At 33.3% G+C, this 19,680-nt stretch overlaps 1 protein-coding gene across 2 annotated transcripts in view; it reads left to right on the forward strand.

Annotated features, from left to right (window-relative positions):
* The window catches only part of LOC128993244 (gelsolin, cytoplasmic), a 57,371-nt gene that overhangs the window by 2,035 nt on the left and 35,656 nt on the right, over positions 1–19,680 (forward strand). For both annotated transcript variants that reach the window (XM_054417024.1, XM_054417023.1), the window contains exon 2: positions 7,648–7,822. In XM_054417024.1, the coding sequence (XP_054272999.1) occupies positions 7,648–7,822 (175 nt within the window). The remainder of the gene's footprint in view (positions 1–7,647; positions 7,823–19,680) is intronic.

Raw genomic sequence — 19,680 nt, forward strand, 5'->3', positions numbered from 1 at the left:
GAAAAAAGGTTTAAAGAAACATGCTTGCCTATTAATATATAGGCTAGACAAATTATGATTCAATTTCACTGTATGGTAAGTTACTTTGTAATTTTTTGTTTGTTTGAAGAGCTTTTTAACTGAATTGTAGACTTTTTAAATTATATTTATGAGTTCATATTAAGTTACCTACCATACTTGGTCCTGTTAAAATAGGATCCTTTAGTCTATTCGAAAATAAGTTTCACCCAACGGCCATGAAATTTATCAATCGTAGAATCCCAAACAGTTTTACGATTTGACTTTCACTCGTATCACTTTTTTGAACTTAAAGATCCACCTGGAAGGCTGGAAAACGCATTTCATACAGTATACACAACAATAAATGGTGTTGCGATGTGCACTTGTGAGGTTGGCAGTAGTGGTTAGTTAGTTGGGATCAGCTGGTTTCCACGATGATTATCGTCTGCGTATCAATCAGCTGATGACATTGACACGGCTCGTCTGTCAACCAGAACACTTCCATCCTGGTTCCCTCTGAGCTTCCGACGCACTTATCCTCACTCCGGGAGACTTTGTTCCTGTTCTTCGACCTTCCTTTAATTCTACTATGATTTTACCTCCGGCAACTTTGGAATCTCGCCTTATGAATAAATGATTAAAATACAACTGCAAGGTTTTCAAAAATTGAGAGGTCCCGAATTAGTTTCAAAAAAGAAAGCATAGTAGACATCAATTCTAGTTTTAAGTTCAATATAATTACGTAGTACTTGCATTAACTGATAACAGGCTGATTAACTGATAACAGGCTGAATTGAATTTACTTATAATATTATCAATGCAATTACTCCAAGAAAAATTAATATCCAGTTCTAAACCAAGGCATTTTGCGCTGCCACTAAGTAGTATTAACTGGTCTTGAAGGATGATTTCTGAACTATAACCTCCTTTATTTCCTCTCATATTTTAGAGTTATGTTACAGTTCGTGCCTAATTTGTTAAATGATATTAGATGACAAGCAAAATAGGACAATGTATTTGACAATCGTCATCTGATGCCAGTGGTTTTGAACACATCTTAAGCACGGGATTATCCACATATATAGAGGTCCAAATATCTAGAAAAGGATAAGGATTTCAAGCTAGGATAGTTTTCCCTGTATTGAACACATTTTCTTCGTTCCAGTACGACACGTACTTTACGAGTAAGTAAGGTACTAGCAATAGTAGTATATTTTCTGTGGTACTAGTTCGATTTGCGGGGTTTTAAAAGCGAAGATGTATTTTGAATTGACCTTATAACATTCTAAAAATAGCCAAATCTCCCAACGACCAGGAAGTGCAGAACTGTAGCTACTTCTTTACCTTGAGAGTTGGCAACAATGAATCCATTATTGACTACTGTGACCTTGTATCCACATCCATCATCACCACACAGTGCTCACCTAATGTAAGTGGTCAATTGTTGAACACCCACGTTTGAACTCATTTGGGCTCCTTTGCAATACATTTTTGCTTTTACACGTCAATGACGCGTCAGGTAATGATTTAATGATTTTAGAGTAGTTGTTTTCTAAAACAATTATAGTATTTTACAATTTTCCTCATTGAAGAATGTTGGATGATAAACGGTACCAGCAATATGACACATATTTTAAATCGTCAATAACCTTTATCATGGGTGATCGGTGGGAGTAACTACAATATGTTTTCCTACCACTGCATGGAAATGACCACATTGCGTAAACAGTACGCAAAATAGCTCATTTCCGATCGCTAAATCAGCTGATTTCACAGGTGGTGTTTTACCCCAACCACAGCCACGGATCCGGTTCGGTACGCAAATAGCATAACCTAAATGACATTTTATATACAGTACAACCATTGACTATTGGATACTAAAGTTGTATTAATAGTCAAAGATATAACTAAAAAGTTAATCTCTGTGTTATGATAAGTTAAATATGGTGGTAGGAAAAGTCTTGTAGTATTTGTCCTGTATTATTTTGACTGAAATATATCAAAATTGGGTGGTTTATATATACGATGAATAACTCACATAGTAAAGTTCAACAAAAAAAACACCTTCTTCATATACAGGACAGAAGAATGCCCTTAAATTGCCTTCAGCAGATCAATATAGGTATGCTGAATCCGTAAGGGATTTTGTCATCGACTAGTTTGTTAAACAATTGATTTATTATCTAGGATCACGAACAAGCTCAACGGTTATTATAATCATTTTATATCACTAACCATCGTGAAAAAAACTCCCCCTGATGAATTTATAGTTGATGAAATTTTTATTTAATTAACTATTTGAAATAAATATTGACAACTCCTAATAACTGATTATTCATATGTCCTACTCATGTCACACCAAATCAGATCTGGCTTTAACCTGAGAAATGTTCTGCGTATTAACGTTCTTAAACGAAGTCACCTTGTTTAAAAATCTCACTTCCCTTCTAACGAGGAGAAAGTCAACTTCAAACGCAGCAAAGCTTATAATTTCCTTACCTATATTAGTTATAAATTATTATTATTAGACCTATCAGTAAAAATTCAATTATTTGTTGATAAGTTGATAATAAATTTTAATCAAATTCCAGAATCTGTTCAGAACATGTTATGGTGGCTCAGTATATCTATATAAAATACATGAGACCGATTTTTGTGAACACTAACCCTTTTTGTGGGATTTTTTTTAAAGTTTGGATGTGACAAAATATTCGTCTAAATTTGCAGTTGTGTAATTAGGTTTTAGAATTTAAAAAATGCTTATTCTTAAGAGTACTAGGTGCTCTCAAAGGTTGATTATTTCCCATAAGAATTACCTTTGACTATTAATACAAAAACTTCTGTATCCAATAGTCGATGGAATCTTATATATTAAAAAAATTTGGTTTTTCTTTTCCGAGTTCGTTTGGCTCTTCTACCCGACCGATTTTCACGATTGAGGTCTCAAATTGAAGGTATGCACGCACAGATTTGCCATCAAGCATCGGCATGTATTTATCTATAGTCTCACTCGACATATACGTAAACAAAATTTGCTCCCCATGTATTTCTTATGGGAGTTAAATTTGGGTTTTCTTTGCCGAGTTCGTTTGGCTCTTCTACCCGACCGATTTTCATGATTGAGGTCTCCAATTGTAGGTAAACACGCACAGATTTGCCATCAAGCATCGGCACATATTTATCTATAATACCACTTGGCATATACGTAAACAAAATTTTCCCCCCATGTATTTCTTATGGGAGTTAAATTTGGTTTTTCTTTGCCGAGTTTGTTTGGCTCTTCTACCCGACTGACTTTCATGATTGAGGCCTCTAATTGAAGGTATGCACGCACAGATTTGCCATCAAGCATCGGCATATAATTATCTATAATCTCACTCGGTGTATGCATAAACGAAATTTGCTCCCCATGTATTTCTTATGGGAGTTAAATTTGGTTTTTCTTTTCCGAGTTTGTTAGGCTCTTCTACCCGACCGATTTTCATGATTGAGGTCTCAAATTGAAGGCATGCATGCCAAGTTTTAACAAAAAGCATCGGTAAATATTTTCCTTCTATATTACTCAACCAAAACACATAATTTTATTTTTTTTCTAATTCTTACATCAATTTAAGATGTACCTTCACCGGAAATATTTGTATAATCCTATATATTTTAGTCTAAGAACCTGTAATGAAATACTGGCTTTCATTTAAGCTATTAGTTATTCAAATCGGAGGAGTTTCAAGCAAACGCAAGGTGAAAAACCAACATAAAAATTATTTTTAATAAGGGTTTTATATGATTTAATATATATAGCCTAATAGCTCCAATATTGTACATGTTTTTCTATATGTTTTGGACTCAAAACAATCAGTAAATTATATGCTTTAATTTGAGCTACTGATCGTTTGAATCAGTTAAGCTCAAGATACTGTATTACTCAATAAAAAATCGTAAATTTCATTATTTCTTGGATATTATATTTATTTTGACGCTGCAGAGCAGCATGGGTCCTCTAGTTACATAGAACAAATTAAAAAAAAAACACCTGTTAAAAAAAACTTAGCAGCTTTTTAGGAGTAAATATTGATGTTTGTAATATTCAGGAGGTTATAGACCAAGTAAACAGTTAATCAGTTTTGTTAGAAGAATAGAAAATGCCTTGAGTTAAAACAAAAATATATTGAAAACTAGAGAAGGAGACAATTTAATAAGAGGTCTTATGAGTATGAGATGAGTGGAAGAGAGGCCTGGTCTAACAGTTAAAGAATCCAGATACACACTCACTTGGAGAGGTGAGTAATATTTATTTGACAGTTCTGCTATGCAACTTTGGAAGTGAAAAAAAAATACACGAAGAATATACCGTACACACCGTGTTGTCACGGTGGTAAAGTAAAATTTCATATCAAATAAATAAATAAATGCAAGAAATGTTTACCACAATGAAGAATTTGTTTACAGCTATGAGTATGTAGGGGAAAATTCGTAGAAACCACTAAAACAAGGCCAGCTTCTGAAAAATGATAAAATATTTACAAGAAGTATTTATTGTTATTAACAGCGTTTCCATTAGTTACATAAGCTTTTAGTTGAGTCTTTTAAACTCATTGAAAATTAATTATGATTGTTATTAGTTTTAAAATAACTCCTGTATGATACCGGCACTTGAAAATTGCTCAATTTCGAGCTACATGTACACTAGTCACAGTTCAATACGATAACTTACTAATAAATATATTATCAGCTTAAAATGGGCAATTTTACAACATGTTTCTGTCCAGTTAACTTCGGCGCGCTGACGTCTCTATATTTTTAGGTTACTTGACTAATATTAAAACTATTACGACCAAAAAGAACTAACTATAAACTATAATAATATAATATGTGCTACTGTGAAAGCGCATATTGAACGTTTGTTTTAACTCGTTAAGAGAAACAATTACCATGAGAAATGCGGTAACAATAAGTTGACATCAGTTCCACCAAACAACAGATGTGAAACACACAGCAAAAAAACTTAAGAGTTTTCAATACGATGAGAACACACGTGATATACAGTGTCTATTACAAAAGTCAGTTGGGTATGTCAATGTACTGGTAATATTGCTACTGGTGTTTGAAAAATTACCTAACGTTAGATTGGCGGTTTAACTTGATAGGGCATATACAATTATCTCTTTTAATAATAACTAATTTATATCATTCAATAATTTAAAATTTGAAGTTGAATAGAGTGTAATAAATTATTTCAATTTACATAATAGCGCCCTCAGTTCTATGTCAGCTATACGTCCACATTGCTGTGTTGCATATTGCATTAGCCCGACTGAAGGAGTTTCTGAGTTTGAGAAATCCCAACTTCCTAAAGATTTGGGATCCCATTAACACGACCCGAGGAACAATGATAACAACTAAAGAATATGTTGTATATATAAAAATGTATCAATTTAATTAATTGTCTTTGTTATAAAATATGCACTAAAATTCTACAATAAGTTGGTGAAATAAATATGAAATAATGTTAATTTCGTAGGGCTCAGTAATGCGTTTAGTCGATGTAAATAAAACTTCAAAATACAAATATTATTTAATTCGAATATTGGTTTATGGAAAATTCTATGTATTAACACTGAAGGTTTAACAACGGTATTACATATGCATGAAGGTAGAGCATGGAATCTATAAACTAGGAAATAATTTTAGGTGATGTACAGTGAAAATATAAAGTTAAAACAAAATTGAAAGAAAGTTACCCGTACAAATCTCAATATATTTTCAAGTTTCAGCCAATCATTTAAAGGGTAGTTGAATTAAACTTAGAAAGAGTGCCTTCCGGTAAAATTTCAGATTTACTTCTTTTATCAAATGTTTATCAACGTCGAACTAAAAGAGATTTATTATATTGCAGCATTTTTATGTATCATCTTTGACTATTAATACTTCTGTATCCAATAGTAAATGGCACCATTAACTAACATTGAGTAAAAAAACTTAAGTAGAAAATGTAACTCAGTAAAATAGTGACACGCACAATAGAGACAATAGTAACACGCACAATAGAGACAATAGTAACACGCACAATAGAGACAATAGTAACACGAACAATAGAGACAATAGTTACACGCACAATAGAGACAATAGTAACACGTACAATAGAGACAATAGTTACACGCACAATATAGACAATAGTAACACGAACAATAGAGACAATAGTAACATGCACAATAGAGACTCATTTTACTGTATTCTCTTTATTACTGGCTATAGTTTGTCTATACGGGTGGGATGTCTACTTAAGTATCCAGAGTTGATGGATATAATTAATTGCAAAATTTAAAATCAAATTAACATTTCAAAACGTTTAATTTTTTTCTACCGAAAGCTGAACGATTATGCCTAACACTCATTTCCGTAGAAGGTACCAAACATAACAATACTTAACGGATATTTCAATAGCCTAATCGTTAAGATAATTGTATAGATAAGTGACTAATTTTAATTTCTTATTCATAAACTTGATGACAAAGACAGTTTTGAGTTTGAAGACGAAATAACACTGAGATAATCATATAATACTTTCCTTGTTAGGCTGATGTGTCTAGAAAGTCACCAGTGGTGACCGTGGTGACTCACTCAGTAGGACAAGAACGATGAACCGTATTAGCATTGACTGTATAAACACTAGTGTTTATGGGTTTTCGAATTTCAACTGTAAACTTCGTTGTCTTATAGACCTATTTTTTCTGGGATAGGAGAGAGCTCAAGTTTACTGTAGCTAGGATTGCAGTTAAGACTTGAAAACAAATTATCAAGTTAGCAAAGTCAGTTAAAATTGATTGGCGATCGACTGGATTTGAACCCGGGCCCATTAGAAAAGCGGTATAATCATTAGACCAGCTCTGGCTTAGTAGGCTACAGGAATTGATTGTATCTTACTCACACATGATGATCACAATTTTAAGTTTGCGGTCGAAAATAACTTAGACAAAAGAAAATAAGTTTGTGAAAATCTAAAAAAAAATGTTCACTCCTTATATTTTGACACTCTCTGGTAGTAATCGGGTCAGAAACAGTAATATCGTGACACCATTGGTTATTTAACACGAATTTGACATATTTCTACGCGAATGATGTAAGTTCAGGGATGTACTACAACTAATGTATAATGTTAAAGCCACTTCGAAAATAATTTCACTAAATATAACAACCTATTCGTAAAGAATCGCGTTCCGGTTCTATAATCAAAGAGCAAAGCATGAAATAGAAAATCGTCTCAAAAATGGTAGGTAGTGACGTTAAAAAATGTTACTACCACTGCTGTTAAATCAAACAATCAAACGACAGTACACTAGCATAAAACGCCCATAAAAGAAATCTCATAAGTCACGAAATGTTGAAAGTATATTCAAAGGTATTAAAGGTAATTGCATTATCAATAAGTTTTTAAAAACATTTAACATGAGCATAAGAAGAGCTAAACAATTGAATTACAGTTCGCTAAAAAAAATAAATTTCTCTGGGAAAACGATTTATCTCCCATTCATAAACTATCCTACAAACGTCGTGAGAACTCCCCATTCATCTCTCCAACTATTGTTGCATGTTGTGACGAATGGTCCATGATCTACGACATGACAGTGACATTGATTGCGCTGATTACAGGTGGACGGCACAGTGGCGCTGCGAGCGGCGGCCGCCGGTACTACTGGCGCTAGTGTTGTGTTTATGTTGGGCCGCTAGTTGTCAGAGCGCCACAGTCGCACACGCGCAACATAAGATGCATCCTGCCTTTAACAACGCCGGCAAACAAGAAGGATTGCAGATTTGGAGAATTGAGGTTAGTTCACGTTTTGTTTATTTTGATATTGCTTATTTTGTTGCTAATATTTTTAGTCGTTTCAATGATTTAACTGGAGTCCAATACTATTTTATTAAATTTATAGTGTAATGACCTAACCATATTTTTTTATAAGTGTCGTGTGCAAAGAAAAGTCGGTATTGATCAGATTATGTGTCAAGGACTAAAATTTAGTCCTTTTCAGATAATCTGATCAATACCAAATTTCCTTTGCACCAGAAATTGCCACCAGAAATTATTTAAAAATTGCCAGAACATATGTGGTGGCAGTGGGAACATATGGTGGTACTGATTGATTTTACTATGTGCAAAGAATATCTCATACGCGTTTTTAATAAATAGTTATTGCAGTAATATTATTTGAACAATGTGCCGATAAAATTTTATTATAACACGATTTTAATGAGTTTTTAAAAGATTTTATTGTTGAATACTGTAATGTAAATATAAATGTGTTATTTTACATGTTGTGACAAACATATAAATCATGTGATATATGGTCTAGAACAAGATTTAAAATTTATCCTAGTATTGATGAGATTCCGTTTTTTAAGGATTAATAATTTGTAAATAATATTTTTTTATAAGTCTTCTACTTAATTCAATCAGGTGGAGAAGGTTGGTATGAATGCAAAATGAGTACTACATTTTTTACTGGTTGGTAACAGACAGTTATAAACATTGTAGTAAAAGTTTGGTTTAAATAACAACACATTTGACAGTTAATTAGTTTATATTACCTTTGGTTTATTTTTAGGTTACCCCATTACCTCCTTCTTCACATTTTCCCCAATTAGGGATTGATTGCGTCCTAATGAAAAACAATACTTTTAAACACACACGATAAATATGTACTAAAGTTGGAGCTTGTACGGAAACTACCTTACTTAACATCTCTCGGTTAAAATTTTATTTTTTATCCTGATCTTTGTAAAGGTTAAAATTGTTTTCGCTAATAATAAATTATTCATGTATATGGATAAAATAATCACATTAATAATCATATAATAAGTTAATATAAATATTTTTTTCTGTAAACATGTATTTAATTTTAAAACTGCGCAACCAAGTTTGGTGCCCCTCTGAATAACTGCAAAAAATATGGAGTGTTTTCAGCAGTAGGGTAGCGTTTTTTGCTACTAGAGGGCAGAGTTTTAGTTTTTATTTCATGATATTGTAAATCATGGAAAATTGTAGTGTACTAAAGCAAAAAAAAAACATTAACTGTCCACTCAATATTCTGATTAACAACTAAATTTATTAAACTATTAAACTGCACCTAAATATTTAGGCTACAAGAAGTGTTTATGCCCACTGTATTTAACTGTTATTAACATCATAAGCATTTCCATTAGTTATATGAGCTTTTAGTTATTAGTTTTAAAATGAGTCCTGTATAATATACATGTACTGTACTTGACAATTGCTCGATTTCGAGCAAGAAGTACACTAGTTATTGTATATTACAGCAACATTTCTGGAATATTAGGTCAAATAAAATATAGTATATTTGAAATATACTATTTGTAAATTATACAATCAGTTATAGGACATGCAAGGCGTAGCATTCACATGGCATAAAACAGATTGCAAAATCAAATTGTTCCCAAACAAGCTACGTATTCTAGTTGACACCAACGATCACACCTGAACTTGGCAAAGCATAAGGTTGTACTGATAAAGTGATAAGACGAGGACGTTAATGATAAGAACTACAGTAAAGCGACGAACTTAATGACTTCCGCTTATATGAGTAATTTTGTATTTTTATCCCGTTATCTGTATTTAGATCCTGAATCAAACTCGACAATACTTGACACCACACGATTGTTGCTATTTTGTCCCATGTGACGATGAGTGGTCTGTGCTTGATTTACTTAAAATAGCAACATTTGAGAACTCAACCATACGCATTCTGGTGTATAGGTAAATCTAACATAAACATCACATCAAGAAACTCTTCAGCTCATCCATAACTGGATGGATTTTGTTGAATATTATTAAATTTGTTAATCGTAGATCTATAACATAAAGAGCGGTTTGCCAACTTCAATGGGTTAGAATAATTATGAATAAAGGTGGCCTACCGTATTAAAAATTAATTTTCTTAAACTGTTTCGTCTCTTGTTTTGGAATACTGAAAGTAGACTATGTTTAAACGTGTGTGATAAGTGTAGAGTACGTTGACGACGATTTTTTCCATTTTATTTGAAGAACAATCAATCAATCAATCAAAATAACTTTATTCATATTGCACATTTTGTACAGAATGGAGTCAGTTATAAAAACACAATATTAAACTTAATACTACTCACAAAGAAAATTGTTATTAAAAAAATCAAATTTCAGGAAGTTGGAAAAAATCTTCTAATTTATACAAGGGTCTGTTGGTGAGAAATAATTTCAAACGTTTTTTAAATGAATTAAAATTACTTATATTTTTTATATTGTCAGGTAAGCTATTGAAATATTTAACACCACTATAAGATGGAATTTTTTCATAAACCGATAAATTATGTCTGTTGAACGCCAATTCATTACCTTTTCTGGTTGAATATGTATGAAAAGAGTTCAATTTTGGCAATCTTTCATGGTTTGATTTAATATAAAGGGCTATTTGATAAATGTATAAGCTAAAAACAGTCATAATTCCTATTTCTTTAAACTGCTCTTTTGCGGATGTTTTTGACTTTAGTTTTAACATAATGCGAATTGCTTTTTTTTGAAGTTCCAGAATGCTATTTAGGTTAAAATTTGATGTGCCCCCATAAAGACACAACCCAAAAGAAATATGTGATTCAATTAGAGAATGATATACTATTTTTAAGGTTTTTAAACTACTAAATTTTGACATCTGTCTTAATGCATGTATGCCTGAGTTGACTTTATTACAAACGTTTTCAACATGACTGTCCCAGTTAAATTTATCATCTATATGCAATCCAAGAAATTTTATTGTTTTAACTTCATTTAGTAAAATTGTATCCATAAAAATATTAAACTCAGGTGAATTTTTGCTTGTTGAAGAAAAATTTATATAATTAGTTTTTATTGTATTCGGTAATAAATTGATTTCATTTAAATATTGGTTACATTTGGTAAGCTCAACAAAAGAAGAGACTTCCACATCAGCATTTGAATTTCCGGATATTTTTATATTGATGTCATCAGCAAATAAACAAACTTGATTGGGAGATTCTATCAATGAGGGGAAGTCAGTTAAGTAAATTAAGAATAATAAGGGCCCCAATATTGATCCTTGAGGGACACCATACTTAACAATTTTCGTTGAGGAAGTGTAAGTAATTAATTGGTTATGGCTATTTATGTGATCAATTGTGACATACTGCTGCCTGCCTGTAAGATAAGATTCAAACCAACGCCAAGCTCTCCCTTTTACACCGTTACATTTAAGTTTTTCAAGAAGTAAATCATGCGAGACACTATCAAAGGCTTTTGTTAAGTCTAAGAATATTCCCACTACTTTTTCCTTTGAATCAATTGAATTAATTATAGATTCACAGAAATCGATTCCTGCGTCAATCACAGACCTTCCTTCTCTAAAACCATATTGTTCCTTATCTAATAAATTATTTTCCTCTAAGTATTTTGAAAGTTGTATATGCACAACTCGCTCAAAAATTTTTGAAAATGAGCATAACAATGAGATAGGTCTGTAATTACACACTTCTGGGTTACCATTTTTATAACAAGGTTTAATTTTTGATTTTTTTAATTTTTCGGGGAAGATTCCAGAGATAAAAGAAGAGTTTATAACATGTAGTAATGGTAATAATATATATAGACGAGCCTGTTTAATTATTGGCATTGGTATTTCATCCCAGCCAGTGGAAAATTTATTATCAAAAGAAGTTATAATGTTATCCAGCTCTTCATAAGTAATTGGTGAAAGACTGAATTTTGATATAATTTTTTGGGAGGGTGAAATAACATTTTTGAACCAGTAGAAGATATAAGTTTGGGCAATATGTCATTTTCAACCATCATTGTATAGTAATCATTAAAGAGATGACAGACATCTTCAACGTCCGTGCAGTTATTGGCTTTAATATATGGTAAACTTAAACTTTCACCATGGCTTGATTTATGATTTGCTCCAACTTCCCTATTTACAATATCCCATGTAGTTTTACTAACATTTCGTGATTTTTCCAATAAGTTATGATAATAATTACATTTAGTTTCAATGACTTCTTTTTTTAGTTCTTTCTTTTTTTTTATCAGAATATTTTGAAATGATTTATCTTTAACATTCCTAGCAGTACAACAATGTTTTAACTTATGTAATAGCATTATACTAGTGTAAAAAAGCTTACGATTTGTTATATCCATTGAGAATTATAGCTCGGCCGCTTAGAAAACGACCTGCGCGCTAATACTAAACCAATGCTGGAGGAGGTCGTTTTCTAAGCGGCCGAACTATAGTTGAATAACTAGAAACAGACATTGAGAAATCTAAATACCTATCCCATACATAAACCAGAAGGTCCTAGCCTTACACTCGTCTTCAGCTTCAGCTACTGTAAGGATTAGAAATCTATAAGAGAATAATAAGTTTAAGCTGTGTCTAATCTATGGAACAATTCAGTTTTATACATACAGCCAATCAAAACCTCGTAATTCGCGCATAATCCCAAATGACGTCAGAAAAACTTGTGCACGTCATCAGGCGTATAGTTACACACATTCTATAACTTGCAAATACTGTAGTCTACGTCTTTCGTCTATAACGATTCCACAAACTCCCAATATAGGTTTCAAAGAGACGAGCCCAATGCAATCATAAACACCAAAATAGCGTATTAGGTTTCCCCTCACTGGGGTGTCGGAAATAACCGTTGCGTGACAGAACGAAGTGATAATCAGTCAAGTTAATCGGAAATGAATTTAGAGCAGGGATCGTTGAGAAATTAATAATTATCGGAGAACAACAGTTTTTAGTATGAGAATACCATTTGTCAATCAGTAACGGAAAAAGATGATTCACTGAAGGTTACAGTCAACTTGCTATATTATTCAACTCACGCTGCTACTATTCAACACTTTAAATGGGGAAAATAAAATTTGAGAGTGTGAAATGTATTTTAAAACATTCACAACCAATACTAGTGCCATTTTATTTTTTTACATGTATATAAAAACGCACATACTACGCGTAGGCATGTGTTTGATAAACTGTCCACAACCCATATCAATAGTCCAGGTGATATCCATATATTTTAGCACGGAACATATTATGTTATTGGACCGTTGACATACTATCTCTATTGAGGTATTAACACACTATTTGCATACATATTAAGTACCATACCCTACTTCAAACCGTTGCTACTGTTTATTCAAAGAGTTAAGTTCGAACATGTTTACATAGAACTGCATAAATCGTAAGCTACATATAATAGCTACATATGATAGCTACATACTGTATAAGCTGCATACAATTTTAAGCTACATAAATCGGAACACAAATTTCCGTAAAACAAATTAGTTAGCTGGCATTTGGCCAAATACAGTTTGGAATAGATGTACAATATCACTTTTTCTTATTACCTCATTCACAAATGTTCGTTCCTCTTTTCCTTTTAGTTTTCTCTCCCCTCCCCCCATGTCCTTAATACTCGTATTCCCTCTAGTTTTTAATAAACAAACCTCTAAGTTAAGTTTTTTACATAGCCTACTTTCATCCAAATGACTCATCTTCTTTGATCACCTCCGTCACTCAAAACTATTTAGCCTTTCCTCATAAATATTTACTTCCAATCAAACTGTTTCTCCTTCCTAAAAATATTTGTTAAAACTGTACTTCTTTCTTCCAAACTCGTCTCCCCAGTCTTCCTCCACATTCTTCCTCCAAATCCCAAAGATTCTTCCACTCTAAATTTTCTCTCTATCAACTCTTCTCCTATTCCTCTTCTCCCGCGTTTTCTCCTCTCACCCCCGTTTTTTCCTCTCACCCCCGTTTTCTCCTCTCACCCCCGTTTTCTCCTCTCACCCCCGTTTTCTCCTCTTCCCCCCCGTTTTCTCCTCTCACCCCCGTTTCTCACCTCTCCTCTTTCTCTCCTCGGCTATCTGCTCCTCGTAGAACCCCTCTATCTCCGACCGTCGGATGTTCTCCTCGATGTCTTCCTTGTCCTGGACCACGGTGTCCAGTTCCATGTGGCAAGTCGTACCGTAGTTTATCACTATTGCGTATCTTTCGCATTTCCACGCCACGTAAACCGTGCCTAGAATGGCACTCACCATTCCAACATAGAACTGCCACATGCTGACTTAATCACATTTGAAAAAATCGGAAAAAAAACGTTTAATGCTCACGAAAAGTCGACAGTTATTCACTGAGAGTCGAATGCCTGCGTAAGTATTGTTATCTTATCTATAATGAGTTACGATTTGGTAACGGTTATGTATTAGTTGTAGATATTTTACGTAGTGGTTAAGAAGGGGAATTTTTTAAGGCAAAATTGTTACATTAGATACTATGTTTTGTGACTTAAAAAACAAATGGCAAAAATTGGGATCGTTGTGTCAACTTTTGTTTTTTATCTCGCTCAAAGCTTTCGATTTTTTTATAATAATGAGCATGGGATTTAAAATTTGGCCAGAGATTGCGTTGCCGGTCACCGTACATTAAAAATAAAGCAGAGATATTGAAAAGTATTCAAAATGTATTTGCTATTTTTGAAAAAGATGTTGAAATCCGTATATGTTACAGTATTGTATTTTATTTTAAGTTTTGGTTGCATTCAATTTATGTACATATGTTGACAAACAAAGATAAAAAAGAAAAATTAGTGAAGTAGGGAATTGTATATTTTTATATGAAAATCATGAAGTAGTCTTCTAAAACTAATCAAATTATTTACTCTAGTGCTGTAAACATTTACAAGATGAGGTATATACTGTATACTGTTGAACTGAACGGTTTCTGTTGAATAGTGATAGTTTCGACAAGTCACTCTGGTCACCATCAGGCCCAATTTAAAGGTCACAATGTATATTACAAGTTCATAGTGTAATTGTAAAAATAACAAATTATGTGGAAAGGCATGTTTTACTATATACATTTTGTTTTATTTTTTTTTTACATCCTAGGACGCTAGAACGATAGAATGTGAAGGGAGGAAATTATATTTATAAAAACTTTATAACCTACATATCACAGACAAATATTGCAATAATGTTACTAAAAGTGTTAATTTCTTATGCTTCTAAAAGAATTGCTTAGATTCTACAAAATCCAACTTACGTTTTCCAAAATGTTTTATCCTTTATAATGTGAAAAAACCTTTTAAACATTTTAAATAGCTTTAAAAAAATCATAGATAAATCTTTAAAAAATAAAACAAGTAGGCTACAAGTGTTCAAATATATTACGGTATTTCTTATACGTTACTTTCCCATATTTAAAAGTACTGTTGAGTATTTTATAAGTAGTATAAGTACTTGTTGAGTAACAAGTAACACATACATAGGTGTTTTTACGTTGAATACTTGTCGTCTTATCCTAGTAACAAGTAACAAGGTTAATGTTGCTCATCAGCCAAACCCGAGTCGCGGATATCACTTGCACTGCCTTGTGGGTAATGAGTAGATTGTCCTTCGATTCTTACCCACGAGTTTAGCGTAGAACTTCTTTATATTTTATTACGAGAGTTACTACTGTATAACCTTTAGTATGTCTGTGTGTCCTTTATGCATTATCAAACCAACCATAATTATTACGAATCGTCCCACATGCAGAAAATAGTCAAAATAACAATAAAATAAGTATTTAATGGTATAACCCCTACTGGACCTCTATAAACTTAAGCTGGAATTATTCTCGCCAGAGGCACCTCCCAGGTGTTGCGAAACAGCTGATTGGTTCCCTTTCTGGATCAGACAACTTCCGCTCACCTCACAACTCACTTCCGGTGGAAAATTGTTCTTTGAAAACATCAATCGGATTTTCCAGCGTTCATACACAGTCACAATTGACTGCAAACTATGTTCTTCTTAGTCTAATTGCCTCTCATTTATTTTTTTTATGTTACCCTGGCTCAATACAGCTGACTGCTGACTTGAAGGGCTTCGCTGTTTGTAGAGTGTAATGTAAACATTGTAGGTGTAAATGTGGAAATGTCAGCTGCGCGCTGCGCGCCAGTTAGCGTTACGGTCGCGACAAGGAAGTTGACACGGTGAGTCACAGACGGGACATCTCCAGTGACGTCAGAAATGACATGTGTGGAATTAGAATACAAGCTGGAAATATCCCTGTGGCTGAGTGGTAATCAAAACAAGCGCTACAGATTGTATAATTTACGATAAATCTATGCACTAACTATCCTGCTCAAAAGATGTATCATTATTTTGATAGACTAAAATTTTAGGGAATATTTGGGATGGATCGATCCGTTTTTTGGGTGCGTTGAAGTCTTCTTTCTTATAAGCATTGTAACCAAATGGTAAATAGCACACTGTAAACTCCACCCTGTAAGAGAGTGTTAAGACTATCGTTGACTTTGAATACTGCAAGTATATTTCTCATCAACGTCTGTATATTTGTCATCACCGGCAAACCACATTAAACCCTCATTACTGTACAATACTTCGAGGAGAGTTCGTTCAGTATACAGGGTGTTTAAGAACTGAGGTATATTCCTCATACAAAAAAAAAAAGAAAAAATCATTTTTTGAAAATGCAAACAGTTTCCGATATTCGTCATTTTGTTTTTTATACAGACAGTTTTTTATTTTTTATATTTTCCAATAGATTTTTATGAAACTTGCTACGAGTATAGTTAAAGAGATCATTTTCAGGACAAAAATTAAGTTGGTCCAAAATGAAATTTCGAAAAGGTGGTCATTTTCATTTCTATCACCTAAACTACTACAAATGGACAAATTGATTAAAAATGCCAATGATACTTTTGTATAGCATTTAAAATCTCCTATCAAACGCTATGAATATCGAATTACCAATAGCTTAAATAGTACGTTTTTAGTTGTAAATAGGGCTTAGCTAGTAGGATGCCAAATGTCACCTCGTTTTGTCTTATTTTACAATGCCTTGTGTTTCAATGAGTTTCGTTCTGACTGCTTTACAGTATGCTATCGACTAAAGTGTCCCTTATAAAGGGTGTCCGGATTTGAGGAGCGTCTTATCCTTATCTGTATTTCAATAGGAATTCCCAAATTATCAGCGATGTTATCAGTATTAGGTTCCATTTGTAGTCATGAATCGTTACACGACGGAACAACGCGTGGTCATAGTGCACTACAAGCACGGAAGCTGCGCACTATTTACGGCCGGGAAAATGCACCAAATGATCCATCTGTCCGAAGATTGATTTATAAGTTCGAATAAATTGGCTCAGTTCTATTTTGGGGATATTTAAAGTCGCTTGTTTTCGCCAATAACCCTCAAACAATCCAAGACTTGAAGGAGGAAATTATTCGTGCCATTAATGGAATTCAACAGGAAGTGTGTGAAAAAGTGATGGAAAACTTTGTCAAGAGATGTCGATCTTGTCAGTATTCAGCAGGTTGGCACTTACAAGACATAATACTCAATTACTAATCGGAGATACTATGCTTTAAGATTCATGTTTCATATTGTAAATTTAGTGAGAAAATATATGGTTTGTTAACATTTCAAATCCGGCGTTCTTATTGGGACACCCTTTAGATTAAATTTTACAGTGCGCTTTACTTTTTTCGTTAGTTTACAATACACAAAATAAATTAGTAAGTAAATTAGTTCAAAATTTCTTAAATAACAAGAAACAATCAGTAAACATCAAAACCCTTCTGCTTAAACCGGACAAAACTAACCTCAAAATCGTTTAGTGGTTCATAAAGATGTTAAATCTATAACTCCCAAATAGAAGCATTTACGACGGTCAAATGGCTTGACGACCAAGTGACGTGTCGGTCAAATGGTGGCCCCGTGTTTAAATCTTCGGTTAAAGTTTATCTTCTACATTCTCAACACCTCACAACGCGGGTCCTAAACGTCCGAAGTTGCGTGTTCATTGGTCCTTGGTCGGTCGTGACGTACCTATTTCCATTGTTATTTTCAACACTCACTCAGCTGATTTCGAAAATCACTCGTTTGCTTAAGTGGTCTTTGTCACGAGCGGAAGTCGCTTCAATCGACTTGTCTTATCTAATTTCAAATAGTGACGAATTAAACGTGTGATTACTGACTCAGTTTACCAGTCAATGTCTGAGTCAGTTTTACAGTTTGAGGTTGTATAGAAGGAACTCGCCTTTGGCTCGCTGGGGGCTCCGCCCCCAGACCCCCTTTTTTGGTTGGGGGTAAGTAAAGATGAGCCAAGGGGGACAGGGCGCAAGACCTACAATCGGGCCAAATTTCAGACATCCAGTTAATCTAGAAATGGGTAAACGTGATTTAGACTTACGCACCTGTAAGAATAACATTGGGGCGGGGGAGGATATAATATTAGGGAGGGGGGAGGTTGGAAATACGATAGGGGGATTAAACTTTAAGTAAACCAGAGTATATACAAAATATTAATAATGTTTGCAAAAAGAATTTACTTAGATTGGGAAAAGTAGCGAAAATTGGGGGTAAAATTTTGTAAGTACAAATGTGCCACAGGAGGACAGGGTGCAAATTTCAGGATTTTTAGCTAATCTAGAAATTGGTAAACGTGATTTAGACCGATGAATCTGTGGTGGCTATAGGATAGATATAAGGGGGATTTCGAGAGGGGGGGGGACTTTTTAAATGGTCCTTATTATATTCATACCTTGGTGTTAGCTCTAATACAGTAAACTTTGTATAGTTTTAATAACCTTGTGCATACAGAAAAGGTAAAGAGTCTATTATTACCTCGTGAAACTGGTGGAACCTTTTAAATTTTAATATTAAACTTAAGTTTTGGGGGTCAAAGAGTAAAGTTACGAAAAAACATGTATGATTAAAACCGAAATTAAGCCAAGGAAAATACAAAGCATAATAACATTAACAACACAATAACATTTGCAAAAAGTGATTATTTAAGTATGTAAAAATAGCGAAAACCGGTAAAAATTTGAAAAATACCAATTTCTGAAAGTAGGACGTTTTTTAGGGGTGAAGGGGAGAAATTTTCGGAAAACAAGTGTAAGGGTTTTGTAGAAAATTAAATTCCTGAACATGAAAATCCATTCAAATCTTGGCTAGCTCCTATTGCTTTTTAGATATAGCCGTAAAAAACGTGTTATATCGTCTTTAGATATCCGCCATTTTGGATTTTTGGGGAGTTAAAAATTTTAAAATGTGACTTTTGCAAATTTCACCCTTAACTTAGTATCCCATACTACAATACTGCCAAATTACAAGTCTCTAGCACGATTCTAAACGATTCTGATGACCATAACAAAGTCATTAAATTTCAATGTTATTCTCCATAATAATAACATTGGGCGTTTTTTGAAGCTGAAGAAGTGCGATTTTCGGGTAACGCTTAAAAGAGTTTTGTAGAACATTTAATTCCTGTTCATGAAAAATCTTTCAAATCTTTTCTAGCTCTTACAGTTTTCGAACTATAGCTGATTGAAAAAAACGTGTTTTGTCATTTTCAGAGGTCCGCCATTTTGGATTTTTGGGTTTGTTAAAATTTAAAAATTGGACTTTTGCAAATTTCACCATTAACTTAGGATCCATTACTAGAATGCTAACAAATTTCAAGTCTGTAGCACATTTCTAAACGATTCATTTGACCATACCAAAGTCATCAAATTTCAATCTTATTCCGCATAAGAATAATATGGGGCTCGTAAAAGTGGTAAAAACTGTGTAAAAAAAGGGTTTTGGGTTTTGTAAAGTT

Source organism: Macrosteles quadrilineatus, unplaced genomic scaffold, assembly GCF_028750875.1.
Source record: "Macrosteles quadrilineatus isolate MER2022 unplaced genomic scaffold, UCM_ALF_1.0 Scaffold_4__1_contigs__length_99947679, whole genome shotgun sequence".
NCBI classification, from domain to species: domain Eukaryota; kingdom Metazoa; phylum Arthropoda; class Insecta; order Hemiptera; family Cicadellidae; genus Macrosteles; species Macrosteles quadrilineatus.